General features: G+C 44.2%; 1 protein-coding gene across 1 annotated transcript in view; it reads left to right on the forward strand.

Annotated features, from left to right (window-relative positions):
* The window catches only part of LOC103364752 (UPF0606 protein KIAA1549-like), a 38363-nt gene that overhangs the window by 20421 nt on the left and 5900 nt on the right, over positions 1–12042 (forward strand). The window contains exons 10-17 of the mRNA XM_008291994.1: positions 1246–1423; positions 1991–2175; positions 6246–6481; positions 7509–7645; positions 8904–9109; positions 9738–9967; positions 10122–10266; positions 10370–10690. Of these exons, the coding sequence (XP_008290216.1) occupies positions 1246–1423; positions 1991–2175; positions 6246–6481; positions 7509–7645; positions 8904–9109; positions 9738–9967; positions 10122–10266; positions 10370–10690 (1638 nt within the window). The remainder of the gene's footprint in view (positions 1–1245; positions 1424–1990; positions 2176–6245; positions 6482–7508; positions 7646–8903; positions 9110–9737; positions 9968–10121; positions 10267–10369; positions 10691–12042) is intronic.

The raw sequence follows: 12042 nt of genomic DNA on the forward strand, positions 1-12042 counted from the left end.
GTGGCATGTTGTTTTGATGCCTGCAGGCATTAAGAGAAAATAAATGTTCATTGACTTTTTAAAATAGTTTTGTAGATCCACTGTGATGTTTAATCCAGTGTTTGTATAATGGCTTTCAGTACAGCACAGGGACGCTGGGAAGGCCACATCATCGGGGCCTTGATTTTAGTTTCTGCAGTCACAAAAACTCTAGAATGATTAACATTGCAGGGTTCCATAGAGAATAAGGTACCACATTCACCATTAAAAAGCCATCTTTATTACTGGAACTGTGACATTTTACTCATTAGGCCCTTCATCAGACATTCCATTCTTAATTTAGAGAGGCTTGTGCGTCATCGTCCATGAATCCTGTGTTCATTTTTGGAAGCACATCTTTTCCAGTTGCTTGAGCGCTGCCCGATAGCTGTGAATGTTTCAGATGGGAAACATTTAGAGGGTACGGCAACAAACGGGAACATCAGGTCAAACACGGAGCTGGAACTCAAGCTCACATTTCTCCACCTTTCTGGGTGTTTGGTCTCAAAGCTGGAAACAAATCAGAAAAAACAAAGAAAAGCAGAAATGTGGTGGCAGAAGATCATCAGCGGAGACGTAAAGGCTTTTAGCAAGATGACTGCTGAAAACCCCAAAACTGTGAGGATTGCAGGCCTCTGTCTCTGGGCAAGGTGATTAGGAAACAGGGTCTGCTAAGCTTCCTTCAGCCTGTTTCCCACATCTGTACATGTTAATGTTTGGAAAATGGCACAAGATGTCTGCCAGCTGTTTAAAAGAGGGGTGGACACTACTTAGAGACTTCACATAATAGTCATTAGGTGTGGGGATTGCTCTGTAATTGCATTACAGCCCAGGAATATAGAACCCTGGCATCCTCTCTGCATACAGAATAATGTGTTCAGTTTCCTCACTGTGCTTCTGCTTATTAATGCCCCCAAACAAATAGAAGCTAAACAAGTCTAGAATGCAGTCAGGAGCTCCTACATCCTGATCACATCTTCTTTTATCACCTGAAGAAATAGTTCAGTAGCTTAATACAAGCAGTTCATGGTTTGTCCAGAGATGATTAAAGCTGCTCTGATGGGTGCCTTTATGAGGCATTGGATGTTTGTTTGGAGTTATTCCATACATACTTCTCATAGTATTTGTACATTTCTCCGACTATCCACTCACCTGGACACTCTCATATCGGTGCATACACCATATGATCCCATATGATGCTATTTTCTTCTTCGTTTTCACTTCCAGGTTGTCAGCGCGAGCCGGCTGGTGGGCGCGGACCACCCCTTAGAAATAGTGTATTTTGTGGAGGGTCCCAGCGGCCAGAGGATGCCTGCTGACCAAACAGCTAACCTGCTAAACAACCTGGATGTTCAGAGGGCTGCCATCGTCTTGGGATATCGTGTGCAGGGCATCTTGGCACAGCGTGAGTATCCCTTGCATAGTAGATAAGCGATGTCCACGAGTAGCTAAATAATGTAGTGACTGAGGGAACGGTCCCTACAACAACAGGCACTCGCCCTGTTTTGGTTGCATGCTTGTTTTATATTTATATTTCCTTATGTTTACTACTGGTACACTTATCGCTGGTGTCTCGATATAGGTCTGGTGTCTAATTGTTCTCAAGGTCCGAGTCAGAAAAACAACAACTACTGGCTCCATGTGTTTCTTTGCATGTTTATAGTAGCATTGGAGCTAATTACCTACCTTTGTACACACTGCACCAAAACCCTGTCTTCCTCATTAAAAATCTAAACAAGGGATGAAGGACTAATGAGAGCACCTCCAGGGAGTTGAGTGTGTGTGCTGACTGCGTTCTCTTACGGTGCTTTCCCTGGGGATGAAATGAGTGTTAATTAAAACTAATGAAGGTCTGCTCTGAAGATTGCAGCAGCAAGATAGCGCTAAGTTTTACATCCTAAAGGTGTTTGTGAACGTGCCATATTTGTATTCGAAGCTCAAATTAAAACTTTGTTCCGTCTTTCGTCTGAAGCGGTGGAGAAGGTGGCCTCTTCGCCGTCCGACACCGAGAACACCAACATGTGGGTCGTCATCGGCGTGGTGATTCCCCTCCTCGTGGTCATCGTCATCATTTCCATCCTCTACTGGAAACTGTGTCGGACAGACAAGCTGGAGTTCCAGCCAGACGCTATGACCTCCATTCAGCAGAGGCAGAAGGTAGAGTTCCAACCGTGGAAATATGTCCACGTTCATGTTTCTACCACAGTCATCTTTGGAACATCGGTCATCGAGAAGTAAAAACAGTGCATCCGCAGGTTAAAATTAAAGCGTTAAGCAGATAAAGTATATTATTATTATTTATCTTTCATTCAGTGCGCTCATTATGGCCACACTGGCTTCTTTTTTCTTGTTATTCAACATGTGTTTTTTAGGTTAAATCCAAAGAACTGGAGTAACAATATGATAGTGAAAGAGAAAAAAGAAAGAATAAATAAATAAACAGGCTTTTATATTAATGCATTAAAGATGTATAAAATTATACTTCATAGCTATCCATCTGACTTGCTTCCCTTCTGGGGGAGATCATAATTGCCCCAGTTATAATACTTACTCATTGTTGACACTGAATTACGACGTCCAATATAACTGCATGTGTCATGTGTTTATTGTGTGTGCTGAGCTGTGTCGCGTTGTGCTCGTAGCCAAACCAGTTTCCAAACATGCCTAAATGCTGCAAAGAAAGGTTTTCATCAGTCCGTGTGTGATGTGATCCCTTTAAAATTTAACTAACCCGCTGATTAATGAGGTGTATCTGTCATCGGCGTGAGGGCGCCGCAGGACGGCAGTAAATGTGGATGTTATAATTTCTTCTTTTGGATGGGATTAGTAAAACTTTAATGATTCCAGTAGGAAGACTCATTACAGGACATGTGCTGGGTTACAGCTCATGATGCTGTTTGGACAGGAGATGGGCTTCGGCTGCTCTCTAGTTTTATTCAGAACTTTTCTGATGTTTCCTTCCTCACTTTCTTTCTTTGCTTGAAGCAGAAACAGCCCAGCTCTGCAGTTTGTCTTTGTGTGAGTTTGTTTTCAGTTTGTGAGGACTGGAAAGCCTCTCCTTTGTTAGTGTCCTCGTTTAAACTATAAATTATGCCATTTGGCTGCAGTGAGGCTGTTTTCTGTCCCTCTTAGTTTAAAGCATATGCCCCTGTTTCCTTAAGGTTATAAAGCACAACAGAGATTTCTTCCTCTTCTGTCATTTGAGGTCCTACAGCCATCCTGTTGAACACCTTCCTCTACAGTCATTGACTTAACCTTTAAAACTAATTTCTGTACACCACGGTTACATTTTAAGTTTTATCCATGAAAATAATCCTTTTCTACCTAAAAATGAAGAAGTCCTTGTCTCTCTCTCTCTCTTCACTCACCTGGACCTCAACAGCTCACTGCTTAACCACTGTAAAGCTACACAATGGTTAACTGTAATATTGGAGTAATTCGGCCATAAATGATTTAAAATGACTCTGAAGAATATAGAAAGCCGTATGATGCAAGTTGACAGGACTGGTTTCTTATATATGAAACTTTGGACATCTGAATGTTTTGAGATATTCATGCAAGGTCGAAATGCTCCGTTATGGCGTTAATGGCTTATTTGCTCAATATATGTCTTCCAGCATATTAAAAAAAAAGCACTATATAGACACGTCAACAGCTTGTATTTCACTGGAGGAGGTCTTTATAATGAAATGACAGGTCATATATTATATTTACATTTCTGGAAACACGTGGTTTCTCTTTCAGGAGCACGTTGTGAAGTTATTAAGAGAAACAAAGACAAAGCAGGAGTTACGTAACACTGCATTACAGTTTGGGTTTAAATAACAGGAGCTCTATGCAACGCCAGCGCCTGAAGACAGTCGTTTTACAGTGTTTGGCATGTTTTTGTTTTGTCGTCATGGACAAACCTTAGTCCCATTATGTGTGGTGTAGTTGCTTTAATGTGGAGGAGATGTAGACGACTGATGCCAGGTGTGTTGGGTCGTTACGGTGCTGCACTGGACCCAACAGCACCAGAGAGGTTTGTGCAGAAACCGAATCGCTGTCTGAGTCGTGCACACCTGCAGTGCTCCGTCTCAGCTGCTGTTTTCAGTCAGATCCCAGGAACTCTTCTGCCATGAAGCTGGAGGTTGGAACAGCGCTCCACTCCAACACGAGAATAATTTTTGAATGTGTCCTGAATTATAACCAGCCTGTTTATGTTTCAGCTGCAAGACATGCCGGTTGTTTCTTTGTCTGTGTCTGGCTTCTGTTCTCGTCCACTTCTGCACAGAAGTCCTTCCCTTTAATTCAATGCACTAAATCTAATGTGCAGCAGTGGCTGTCTCTTAGTCTTCTGCTATCTGCCCAACACAATCATCTGTCACCTGACACCGCTGCTCTTCTCTCAGTCTGCTACGTCATTCAGAGAATCAAGGACCTCTCTCCACCAGCGACTCCCTCCAACTGAAAAGGATATTGAGTTTAGTGAGGACGAAGAGGGGGAGTATGAAGAGGAAGAAGAGGAGGAGGAGGAGGAGGAAGAGGGGGAGGAGATGGAGGTTAAAGGGGGGAAGGTACACAGCAGTGTCTGGTGGTTGGTAGAAAATAGATCCAGCTTGTTTGTGTTTGAAGTAGCTTATTAGTGGTGTATTATCCAAAACATCCATGTGCAGAACAAGACGTGTTTTATTGAGCAGAAGTCAGTTTTTCATAATCTGGGGTTTTACCAGTCGATGTAAACAAATATATCAGCGTGTTGCCTCATCACTAGAACTGTCCTGTCCATCACTGCTTCTGCTTAGAGACCAGTAGCTCCTCTGAAGAGCAAACAGAGTGTGAACACCGAGGAGGAGGAAGAGGAGGAGGAGGAGGAAGAAGAAGAAGAAGAGGAGGAGGAGTATGAGGAAGTAGAAGAGGAAGAAGAAGAAGAGGAGGAAGATGACAAAAAAGAGAAAATTAAAAGCAAAGTAATGACACCAGGAGAGCAGAGAAGACAGCAGAGCAGAGCTGTGATGAGCAAAGCAGGAGGAACGAAGAAAGAAGAGAAAACCAAAGTGTTGTCTAAAGGAGGAGGAAGAGTGAAGGCGGAGGTATATCGTGTGACAGACCTGGAGACTAGAGCTTGTTTATGTTCGTAGATGTTAGAATCCTTCCTCCCCCCGTTAGGATAACCAGACAGAACATCTACTGTTATGCAGATCATGTGTTTTACTGCAGCCTGTGGTGTGTTTATCATCTATAGATCCTTTTGTGTCGCCGTGATGTGGAATAGTAAATGTGTAGGCGTCATTTTGAACATATGCAAACTGTTTGTTGTGACTGATTCCCCAGTTTACTTTCAGACGAGGCTCGGTAGAAATCACTGAGTGTAAAGTGGGAAACACGGTTCAGCATTTCAGCTGCAGCTTTCTCAATGTTTTCCCTCTCAGAGGCTGTTTATGTGCCGTGAAGAGCAGCACACTTACTCTCTCCCAGGATTAGCGGTTTCATACTGACAAGCATCACACTGGATTAGCAGTTTTGTACCAACAAGCTTCTTCTAAGCCGCACATTTGGCTTCAGTAAACTCAAAGAGCGTAATTTAGCGAATTAGCAGGAAAACGCCGCGTCACTCTCCTCGTCTCTCGTAGCCACGATCCGGTGGCACAGGAGCAGAGTTTCACAAACGGCAGTCGCACACGCTGAAAACTGACATCCTCTGTTTACTCCTTCGCTGTTGGAAAGTCCTGAGGGCTTTACACTCTGATAGTCTCGCTGCTCCCATCCCCAGCCTCCATCCCCCACCGCCTCAAAGGAAAGAAAGCAGCTCAGTGTTTACCCAAATCTCTCCCTGTCCTGCTTTCTCATAGACTTTCTCTTTATTCATTCATGTCTGTCTGAGTGTCCCTCCTCTGCAGCCATTCATCAGTCATTCAGCCTCATTATGTCTCAAAACTCGTCGGTCTATCCGGCTGTCACTAACAAATCTGGGTCTTAATGGAGTTTCAGTGCATGAGCTGTCAGCATCATGTTATTCCTATATCCAGGGTATCTTAACTTTACCAATGGATTTAAAATCTACAGGTTAAAGCCATGATGCAGTGGTGTCACTTACAGTCCTGTTAATGATGGTGAACGCTGTGTCATCCCCCTCAATTTAAATAAATAGTCATAGTGTCTTCTCTCCCTGTCTGCTCTGCCTCTGCCCTGCCTTTCTTTCCATTCCCTATTGACTTTGTTTCCTTCCCTTCTGCCCGTTTCCTTAGTTGCAGGCTCCCAGTGTGAAAGGCTTCGACTTCGCCAAGCTGCATCTTGGCCAGCAGAGTAAAGATGATGTCATGGTGATCCAGGAGTCTGTCCCGCCTGGGCCTGGTCCTGGGCCCCTCCCTGTGTCCATTAAAGATGGCCTCAGTCCATCGGAGAACGGGGAGATCCCTACGCCCATTTCCAAAGCGTCGCTGTCCTCCACCAAGGCGTCCCGCAGCAGCCGGAGGCGAGAAAGGTCAGAGCTGCTGGCAGCACAGAGGCAGTACCAGAAGTTATATTAAGGCACACATAGAAAAAGTCCTGAAGAGAAGCCCTGAATTAGCTCTAACAGTCTGTTTCATGATTCTGTATTGTTTTATTTTTCCACTTTTTTAGTGATATTCTATATACTGATATACGTTTATAATCGCCACCAGTCCATTTTATTATCGTGTTTTACTCACTTATGGTCCCAGATCGTCCTCGTTTCACCTGCACATGTTGAATAACACTGTTTTTAATCGCTTCTCCAACATAAATGTTTAGTATTTAGATCTTTCATAGAGCTTGTTGTTGCCCTACTGAGGAGATTTTTCACTCAACTCAATTGGGACAGTCAGTCAGCCGGACAGAAAGCTTTAGACAGATCCTCTGATTAATTATTTATGCACTAGAGAGTGAGGGGTCGACATTTGCTTTCGCAGACAGGCCTGTATCACTTATATTAAGTTAAGGCAGATATCTTTTGTATTTTGTAGATTTTATTTAACCCCGGCCACACTTGTTAAACGTTTACACTGATCTGCATAATGTATGCACAGCAGATATTCATCTAACTGAAATAATGTGTTTGCTTCATTGAGGAATCTTCAGTGAGTCTGTGCACCGTTGTCAACATTCCTCAGAGCACTAACTCTTCTGCTTATTAGATGAATGACATCAAATCGTTAGTGCAGCAATTACTGCTTAATGCAAGAGTTAATTTCTGCCACTAATGTATTTTACAACACCAGCTAGATTTAGATGGGGGATTGACATGAATTGTTTCTCCTCACTTGATAGCCATCCAAGACAAATGAAGATTTTAATCATTCTGTCGTTAGGAATCCTTCTGAGCATTCGTCTCAGTCAGTCATAAACCACATTAGCGTTTCTTAGAAGTCTCTTCCCAGCTTTTTACCTTTCTGGAAAAGCGCTGCGTTTGATTATGCATGACATTCCAGCATGTCAGTGTGTCCTGGCTTTCTATTATTCATGTAAGTGTGCGTGTTTTCTCTGGGTAGGGTCTCCCCGTCAGACGGCGACTCGGTGGTAAGTGACCACTCCAGTGAGCGTGAATCGACCGAGGAGAACCTGAGAGCCCACGCCACGCCCAGCGACGGCAAGCAGACCCGTAAGGTCCCCATCAATGTTTTAAACGGCAAGTGAAACACTCAGTCCATACACAGAGAGAGAATATGAGGAGGGGGAAGGGGCAAAGCAGGAGACTTGGCTGACATAAAGAGATAAAGAGAGAGCAACTCAAGCAGGCCTGATTTGATTGACACCAGGGCCAGATTGAGGGCAGGCGAGACTGTGAAGCGATAAAAAAACACGACTAAGCCCAGAAAGACTGAGGAGAAGTGCGGCTTCAGCCCAAGCAATGACATAAAAATTACAGAGGTAAAAGAAACACCTGGTACGAATTCTTCTCAGTGGTCGAAAGAAGTCCAAAGAAAGGATTGAGGAGGACAAAGAATAGCTTCAGTTACTCCGTCTGACAGCTTGTTGATGGATTCAAGCCTGCAGTGGCGTTCAGAGGCAGACAGGCAGCCAGACTCCAGCAGCCTGACTCAGCCTCAGAGGAAAGATCTCTGTTTTGTTATTGATAAATCTCAGCCTGAGCCTGTGCGTGCTCCGCTCACTGTTTACTCGTAGACTGTATATGAAACACACTCGGTGTTACGTAACGCGCCGCCTGTCGTTTTCCTCATTCGCTCTCTTGATCAGTGTTTTTCCTGCTTATCTGAAGCAGCTCTTTCTTTGCTTTTTTTTCTGACTAATGAACTAAAGACCTGCTTTTATCAAACTTCCCTTTTCCTCTCTCTTTGTCTCTTTTTTTCATTCATGGAGGCATGAATTGGGTCTTAATTCACGAGTCTTTCTTTTTATATTCTCAATGTACAGAAAGCACTTTTATCTTAGATGTTTTTCCTTCATCTCCTTCACTCCAGTAAGACTTTCTTTCCTTTCTGTTGTGGTTTGCAGGCAAGAATAGAATTGGTAAGAGTCTGTCCACTTCCCCTCTGTGTGTCAGTAGATCTCAGGCCTGACCTCCAGCAGCTGCGTCTGTGTGTTGTCTGTTTGTTTCTGTAGTAGTTTTGTTCTCGGCTTCTTCTCACCATCCATCACTGTCTGCAAAGCTGTCAGTCACAGGGTGGAAACAATCCACGTCGCAAACAAAGGCAGCAGCCGTTGTTTGAAGTCTAGAAATCATTTCATGCTACCACCGGAAACATTCACGCCACACTTTTGTTATAATACATTTCAAATATAGCCTCGTCAATGGAGTGAGAGGTAAATGTTGTGTCTGTCATGGTTATGCTGTAGTTGAAATCCCTTCCCCCTAGTTTAAATCAACCTTTGCTTTTGGACCGGTGTTGTCTACACTGCGTTGTGACTCTTGTTTACTTCCTCAGGTCCTCCTCCTATGAATGGTACAAGCGAGCAGCTGTCCTCGGCCTCCATCTTTGAACATGTTGACCGGATGTCTCGTGCCACGGACGCCAGCAGGAGACTCCCCAACAAAGTGCAGCTCATCGCCATGCAGCCCATGCCCGTCCCACCACTGCACAGTCCACCGATCAACGGCAAACTGTCCGACACAAACCAAATCAACAAAGAGGTTTGCTCCTCTGACTTTCTTTTTGCTTTGCAGAAAGCAATTACAAAACTGTGAAAGTATTTTTTTTTAACCATGTATTACTCAGCAAATTTTAAATTGTTTATGAGTTGAGTGACTTCTTATTATTACTGCTGGACCAAGATGGCCCAACGGGAGCCTTGCTATGATTTAGGCTCTTGTTTCTGGACATCAAACCGCTGCAGACCCACAGGAGAAACACAGGCTTACACAGAATATAGGTCTTCATTAAAAACATGACTAATTTACCTGTTCAACCAAATTGAAAACACATCTGTCTTGTATAACCAAAAAAAAAAAGCATCTGTGAATTATCTCCCAGAGGACCTACAACATCTCATCTTCTTGATTAATAAATGAGGAGATTATAAAATGAGCCCAAATAAGCTCTTGGTCAGTCAGAGAAACTTAAATAGCTTCACTCAAAGAATGAACAACCTAATTAGTAATAGTTTATGGCGGAGATCATTTGTTCAAATAGACATGATGTTATTTATTCTTTTATGTGACTGCAGTTCTTGTCATTGGTCAGAATTAATCTACAGTTTACTCACAGTCTGCTGTTGACGTGTTTTGGACTTTTTTTCTAATGACTTTATTTTGTGCTCAGATTCAGGTGGCACTGAGGCACAAGTCAGAGATCGAACACCATCGAAACAAGATCCGTCTACGTGCCAAGAGGAAGGGCCACTACGATTTCCCTGCCATGGATGACATGGTCAGTGGCCTCGGAGATGCGAAAGACCAAGATCGCATTTATCAGAAAGCACAGACGCAAATCGATAAGATCCTGGACCCAGATGCTCAGATGCCGTCCATCTTCATGGAGCACAAGAAAAGGTGAGGGCTCATATTTTGGGTCAGTGGTTGGTTTGATTTTGAGCTGGAGGAGTTTTATTTTTGTGTGTTGGTGTGTGGCGTCAATGTTTTCTGGTCCAGCTAAAACAAATCAGAAATACACGCAGCACACACAGTTTCTCCGTTTGTTTCTCAGCGCTCGAGGGAGGCGCTCTCCCAAACAGAGGATGAAGGACCATCTGAACGGAGGCATGATGGAAGCAGACAAAGACCACCTCATCACTGACGACAGCGACGCCGTTTACAGGAAGTGCCCCGGAGTCAACAACGTGGCCTACGTGGTGGGTGATACAGAAGCATCCAGACATTTCCAGTCTTTCTTATTCTGTGTAGCGTCTATTTCTCTGAGTGTCCACGTATGTAAATGTGTTGTGTTAATTCCAGTCGGACCCTGACCAAGGCCCGGGATCCCCTCACAGGAGCCCCTCCCCCACGGACGACGTCTTCCTCGCCCACGCCTCCTCGCCTCCGGGCCATGCCCCTCCCCCGCCCCCCTACATGCCACCACAGCCCTCCATCGAGGAGGCACGGCAGCAAATGCACTCCCTGCTGGACGACGCCTTTGCCCTGGTTTCGCCCACCTCTCAGGGCAGCACAGCCGGGATCACTCTCCCAGGGGTCAACAGCAACCCCCCTGGCTCCAGCCCTCCAGGCCGTGGCCCTAGACCCTGGGGTCCCTCCTACCAAGCTCTCGGCCCGACTCCTGTAAGCCGCCATCCATCTACAGACAGCTTATGATAGAGCTTCAGCCGTTCAGTAAACATAGAATCACACTGCTTCCACTGAACAGCGTTCTGTACAGATACTAGTGCTGGTTTAGGTTCCTATATGAGCTGCTCATTTCACTAACAAGACAACAGAAAAACAGCCAAAGGATCCCTGTTTACGTGTGTAATCGCCCAAACAGACATGTAAACTCCTTTGTGTTCACTATCTCCTGTCTCTCTCGAGGTTTTTGCCCCGTATTCCCAGCGTGAAGCGTATAGCTTCAGGTTTAATCGTGTCTTCTTAGCAAACTAATCAGTTAAGTATTCCTCCATCTGTCGCCCCCGTGGAGCTGCGACCTTAACCCTCATCAGCTACATTCACCTCCTAAGACCCTGCAGGAGTGTAGCTGCAGTGTGCTTGGTCTGCATTAGCTCCAGTCAGTGTAGGCTGTTTGAAACGAAGCTGCAGTCTGATAGCCATGCATTTGTTCTTAATGTGCACAATACTGTTCAGGTACAACACAGTGCATTCACAGTGTTTCATGTGGCGTATGGAAGACACCTCGTAGGAGTTATCTACGGCACATTTCGGGGCCGAGAGCTCAGCTGAAATTAAATAAAGGTTTTTAGTGCCAGTCAGTGTTACACGAGTAGAAAAGTTATGAGCTGTTTAAAGATGACAGAGCGTTCTGTTAGTGGCACAGGAAGCTGTAAAGAGTTTTACCCGTTAAATCACTCAGATTAGATACACAGTCAACATTACGACGGCTGGAAAAACCTCATCAGTGCTTTACAGATGCATTCCAGTACGCTCAGTGGCATCGAGCAGCACCGTATTTTATGGCTCCGTTATGTGATTTTATGATCCAAACTCTAAATGTGTTCCTCTATTAACTATAGGAACTTAAATAATAGCCCCAAAGTTTCATACTTTTCTTTATTTCCTAACATCTCAGTTACAATCTTACAGTGACGTGTATTTCACAGCTGTCAAAACACATTAATAAAACTGTTCTGTCCCGGAGAGTCCAGTACCGGCGTTCAGCCCAGGTGACAGATACAGAGAGAGCTTTAACAGTGAGCAGTGGAGCCGTAAAAACCCATTTTCTGGTGCTGCTTTTGTAGGTTCAGTGCGTTCACATGCTGTAAAAAGAAGGATATCCAACAAAACAACAGTATATAAAGTAGGACCCACTGCCCACATACACCGTACATAGACAGCAGGAGGCTTTGCTTTCTAAGAAATTCATCATCCACTGTGAACTTTCTCTGTGTTAATTGCAATATATGTATTTGGTACTTCTTAAAACTGTATAAAAGCTGTTCCATAAAGTTTAGAATATAACTGAG

The sequence above is a fragment of the Stegastes partitus genome, unplaced genomic scaffold, assembly GCF_000690725.1.
Source record: "Stegastes partitus isolate 25-593 unplaced genomic scaffold, Stegastes_partitus-1.0.2 Scaffold776, whole genome shotgun sequence".
Taxonomy (NCBI): Eukaryota; Metazoa; Chordata; class Actinopteri; family Pomacentridae; genus Stegastes; species Stegastes partitus.